At 35.1% G+C, this 6,000-nt stretch overlaps 1 protein-coding gene across 1 annotated transcript; it reads right to left on the bottom strand.

The window, feature by feature from the left end:
• Window positions 1-2,128: 2,128 nt before the first annotated feature.
• LOC135781816 (E3 ubiquitin-protein ligase TRIM35-like) lies at window positions 2,129-5,381 on the bottom strand. The gene is made up of 6 exons (XM_065292385.1): window positions 4,922-5,381; window positions 4,738-4,827; window positions 3,800-4,030; window positions 3,667-3,689; window positions 3,275-3,393; window positions 2,129-3,143 (listed from the first exon to the last, which is right to left on the bottom strand). The coding sequence occupies exons 1-6, from the start codon at window positions 5,306-5,308 to the stop codon at window positions 2,587-2,589; spliced, it is 1,407 nt and encodes a 468-aa protein (XP_065148457.1). The 5' UTR covers window positions 5,309-5,381; the 3' UTR covers window positions 2,129-2,586.
• Between the last annotated feature and the right edge of the window lie 619 nt (window positions 5,382-6,000).

The raw sequence follows: 6,000 nt of genomic DNA, 5'->3' as shown, positions 1-6,000 counted from the left end.
CAAGCGCGCAAAGCTTGACGGGAAATGCAGTTTACTGAAAGAACGCTGGAGTTTAGGAACGGCAGATGGCGCACTAGTTAAACTAGTGATGATGAATAAAAATATACATTTATCATTGTAATAAATTGTAGTATACTTTAATTATATATACATACATTATATATATATAGTACAACGTAGTAAAACTATATTAAAATTATAAACTGTAAGTTATCATTGTAGTATAATCGTTGCGCGTGGTTCATTATGCTATTTTAAGGGCGCATGCTTGACCATAATGTATATGTATAAATTTTTACAATAATAAGATTTAAAACATTATTGGGCAGTTTCCCTGACAGGGATAGTCTAGTCCTAGACTAAAATAAATGAAAGAGCTGTCTGAAACGGAAAACTTGCACTGACATATCTTAAAATACATCAGTGCCCTTTGTTTTGCCCCAAAATGCACACAAGTAATGTTTTTAGTACGACATGTTTGTTAAAACTAGTTATATTTTATAATCAAACTAAGGCCTATTCCCGTCTTAAAATCTGACTTTTTCCATGTTTAAGTGCTATAATTGGGCCCCCAGTGCTTTTATCAACCTAGAAACTGTGAAAAAGATCAACCCAGTAACTTAGTTTTGGTAAACCATTCTCTGCAAGCAATGTGGGGAAAAAATAGGTAATTTAAATTTGGCTCCCCTTGTGATGTCATAAGGGGATAATATGACCCCTTAATCTGCACTATCCAACCACGGCACTGCCATTTAGTGCAAAGATCAGCTCATTTGCATTTAACAGGAGTCAGGACACACCCAAAACAGCAAATTTTGCTCACACCTACAAAGTGGCAATTTTTATATGATATTATAAATTATCTATATGGTATTTTGAGATAGAACTTCACATGCGTACTCTGGGGACACCAAAGATTTATTTGACTTTTTTTTAAAGTCTGGTGAAATTTTCCTTTTAAGATAATCCCTATCCAAGAAACCACCCCTATAGTACTTAGGAATTTTACTACAGTAAAGTTTTCTACAATATTTTTATGTAGGATGAAATAAAAAAAACAATGGTTAGTAGCATTAACTATATATAGGCTAAACATAAAAAAGTAATGTAGGTTTTTAAATGCACATAGGCATTTTAACCATTTGATTATTTTTAATAAAGCTCAGTCATATACAGGTAGATGTTTCCATTTTGGTACAGGAAAGCTTGTGCCACATAATACACAAGTCAGTGAACTTCCTGTAGATAAAAAAAAAAGATAAGAATAGCAGATGTGGTAACCCATTAACCTATAAGAGGACATACAGAAATGCAGAGCTCACATTAAAGGGGAAATAACTTTTTTGTCATTGTAAAATAATGCAAGGATTAAGTGATAGAGTTAGGTTGATACATTATTTGGTTGAACATTAGTAGAGCAACACAAAGGTCATGGGCTCGATTATTTAACATTATTTAATTATACATTAATGTACATTAAGGGTAACTTGCTGCCTAAAATGACATGTATATTAAAATGTCATAACAAAACCTTTGTTTGTTTTATTAGGAAGATCATTTTTATTTTTAATATTTTCATCACACCTCTCTATTTTTCTTATTTGTAGACATGCAATTGGGTGATTTGGCCACAGAGTTCGCCGATTCCTCTTGCATTCTATTTACTGTAGGTTAAAAAAATCCATAAACACAAAATATTCCAGGCAACACACATAGGGTAGGCACTAAGTCGCTTTGAATAGTTTCTGCCAAAATGCATACATTTAAGAAAGCAAATGTTTTGGTTGGCTTTCTGCATTAAGAAGATGGCTGCAGGGGTTGGGGCAAGGCAGCCTTATTTGTCACAGCTACATTTTTGATAATCAGAAACCAACAACCTCTCATTCCACTAGTTTATTATGCCAATCAACTTGAAATAGATATGACGTGAAATGACCACTAGATTGGAGACAAAATCAAAGCTTTTGACCCACTGCAAGGAAAAACTGTCGTATTATATTTGCTAAAGCAATCCTCTGAAATCTAAAGCAAATGATTCATAGAGACTATATTTTTGCATAAAATAAAAAGTGATATAATACATAATTTATATATACACACACACACACACACACACACACACAAAGTAGTTTTTACACAACACTATGCTTTATTTATTTAACATCTCATCTATGTATCAGTTGTGCACAATGAAAGTAGTGGCACATATATAGATTTAACCGAACATTTCCTGTAAACTTTGACTGTAAAAAAAAACAAAAACAAATTTGAAAACATTGCACATGTGAGGTAGTACACAGACCTTCCTAGCACAAGGAAAATAATGTATTAAACAATTGTGTTTTTATCAAACTTAATACTTGTTTTAGACATACTCACATATATTTAAAAGGATCAGGTAATTACTTAAACTTTCCAATATCCCAAAGCTATTACGGATAAAAATAAAGTTAAATAAATATAAAAAGATAATAAAACAGCAAATGGTTGCAAGGACCATGCCATCACAAGTGAATGTAGCACTATGGGACTGTATTTAAATTTAGACCCATTTTGTTAATGACTAAAGGAGGAAAACCCAAGTACTCATTTAATAAAAGGATTAACCCCAGGCAAAATTCGGAGAGGAGGCTTACAGCATTCAGTGTGGAAGTAAGGAAACACCTTCTCTGTGAAAATGGGGGTAAATGTGTGATAGTCTGCATCGCTTTGAGGGTCTAAGAATGACACCTGTCCTTCAATCAAATCAAGTTTCACCCGCACCTGCTTTGGTCTCTCATATTCACCCAAAATACGCTGTCCCAGCGGATCCTTCACCCTGAAGTATTCACCGTCAAATCCAATACACCAGACATCACTCGGCTCCCCGTACTTGCCTTTCCTCTGCACAGATTCTATGGCCACACCCACACTCCACAATGTATTGTCTTTCACCTCAACATCCCAGCTGTGTACGCCTGTAGAGAAGCCCACCGAGCCAAGCACACAGGGCCAATTTTGGAATCGTTCCAGGTTTGCAGGAACAGGAACGCAAATTGGGTATTCATCATCATCTAGGGCCTCATTAGGGTTCCACACCTCCGTCAGATCATCAGACAGTTGAAGTAAACTGTTTGCTGTATTAGGGTCCAACACAACAGGAGCTAGAAAAAAAGGGAGGGGTGAGCGTTGGACTGAGCCGTTACCTGCAATACGCAACTTTACCACTAGATGCCGCTAAAATCTACACAGTGCGCCTTTAAAATGTGGTTGCATATTATAAGGATTGACTCACTGTAGCTTATTGCTGCTCCAATTGTCTTCCAAACATTGAACTTGAGGTTGCCCAAGTATTTGGCACAATCTATAAGCTCCCCTGGAGTCACCACAGGATCTTTGGGTGTGTACTTGAGGCTGGAAAACATTGAGGGGTGATAACAGATCAAAGACTGCAGATAGTAAGTCAGGTTACTATGAATGAGAAACGGGCAACACTTAATAAGCTCGCTCTAGCAAATTTATGGCACAGTTGTGTAGGTTTGTTAGTCTGAAAATGTTGTTTTATTGCGAGCTTAGCAAGCAATTTAAAAATATCAGTCTCTCTATTTAAGGAGATATGACTTGGACTTGCATTGATGCTTGATTTCAAAACGTCATATGCAAAATGAGAAAAGAAATCCTGCTTACATCATTGCAGTCTCCTTGAGTGTCTATTGAAAATACAAGAATATGAAAAAGTCAATATAAAGCATTAAATCACATTAATAAATCCTTTAAAAAATGTATTTGAAACCGTAAACAAGACATTAAATAAACTAACCTGAAGTAATGTGATGTCCACACTATTTATTGTCTCTTCCAGGTCCTTAATAGTGCTAGAAAGAGAAATTGTGTCTTGATTTGTCTTTTTGACTTTGTCTTTCATAATCTGTAGTTTTTCTTTTTTCTCTTGAAGTAATTCTTCAATCAACAGACTTTCCTCATTATCCAAAAGTTGGCGAAGTTGCCTGAATTCATTCCGGATTAGATTCTCTCTAAAGTTGGCTGAGCGCTAAAATGTGTTAAATAAGAACAAAAATGTATGGCATCTAATAATCTTTAACATTATTTAATTATACATTAATTTAACATTAATGTACATTAAGGGTAACTTGCTGGCTAAAATGAAATGTATATTAAAATGGCATAACAAAATCTTTGTTTGTTATATTAGTAAGATAATCTTTATTTTTAATATTTTTCATCACACCTCTCCGATTCCTCTTACATTCTATTTACTATAGGTTAAAAACATGAAATCTCTTAAAGGGATAGTTCACTTAAAAATGAAAATTCTGTCCATCATTTACTCCTTCTCATGTTGTTCTAAACCTGTATGAATTTCTTTTTTCTGATGAACACAAAAGAAGATATTTTGAGAAATGATGGTAAACACACAGCAGATAGTGACCATTGACTTTAATAGTAGGAATAAAAAAATATGATGGAATTTAATGTGTACCTTTTACGTCATTTATCAACATATTTTCTTCATCATTTATCACAATACTTCTAAAATATTTGGAAATATCCTACTATGGAAGTCAATGGACACTATATTCTGTGTGTTTACCATCATTTCTCAAAACATCTTTTGTGTTCATCAGAAAAAAAGAAATTCATACAGATTTAAAACAACATGAGGATGAGAAAATTATGACACAATTTTCATTTTAAAGTGAACTATCCCTTTAACTGTGGAAAAAGATTCTCACTCACCTCTATGTCTTCAGCCTTTCCATAACAGTGACGTCTTTTTAAAAGTATTAATTTGGCCTTCAGAAGATTAAGCTGGCTCCGATAAACTCCCTAAAATTGGGAGACACTGAGTTTAATGAAATAAAAGTTATGATGACATATACAAAAGTTATGATGATGTACACGAATAGGGTGGCCCACTTACCCTGTGTTCCTCGGCGACCTCGCAGATCGGACGGCACGTGTGATTTTTGTACTCATCTGAATCTTTACACTTGTCGCAAACGAGCGTTTTATCGTCACAACAAAACCCACTAAATTTCTGCTGGTGAGCTTCACACATCTCCTCCAAATCGCGCTTGTAGTCCAAGAAAGATTGGCACAGGTTTCTGAGAGCCAGGTTTAGAGGAGGGTTGTTGACAGACACTTTTCTGCATATTGGACAGTGTCTGGACGCTCGAGTCGCCCAGTACTTTCTGATACACTCTTTACAGCCACTGTGACCGCAGGGAAGCAACACAGGATCACTGTAAACACTGCGGCACACGGAACAACAAAAATCTTCCTCGACAAAATGACGTTTGGTTGCCATTTCTCGCAACAACTTCTTTAGTGGGTTTACTGTTGGGTTGCAGACCGTAGTGATGTTACCAGTGACTGATCAAACTGACAGGTGTCATGAGCAATCCAGTCCCCCCGAGCAATTCTGCCCCCCTAGGACCCCGCGTAATTCCATTGGCTGAAAAAACTCCTCATGGGTAGCCTTTGTAGCGCCTTATTACAATTCCTTCAAAATTTCGTGATGATTTATATCGTTAGAATGTTGTTAAAATTACAATTGGTCTATTTTAAATTATCCGTTTAATATAGTAGTATATAACTGATGCTCTAGGTGGTGAGATCTACCAAATCTCGTTCTTAGATTTTTTTTAATTAGCTTAACGTGACGTACCAGCTTAGCATACAGCTATCAGGTAAAATAGCTTAACACAAACACCAGTTGCACTCACCGTAATAACGTAATGTCATTTTTTTTAATCCTGAGGTTTAAAAAATATGTTTCACGTTCAGATAACTTAGTAATCAATAACATAAAATTGAAATGTGTTTTTGTTGTGTAAGGCAATTAATTGGGTTTTTAGGCGATTACGTGTGTCATTACGTGCTGCTCACGTGTTTGCAACATGAATATTAGTTCATTAATTATATTATTTTTGTAAGCTTTTATTTTAAAAATATTTTGTATGCTTCTATTTTGTAAAAAGTACCTAGCTTGCTACACCA

The sequence above is a fragment of the Paramisgurnus dabryanus genome, chromosome 23 (genome assembly GCF_030506205.2).
Source record: "Paramisgurnus dabryanus chromosome 23, PD_genome_1.1, whole genome shotgun sequence".
NCBI lineage: Eukaryota > Metazoa > Chordata > Actinopteri > Cypriniformes > Cobitidae > Paramisgurnus > Paramisgurnus dabryanus.
Note: the sequence above shows the minus strand (reverse complement) of the source record. Positions and strands in the feature narration are given on the sequence as shown.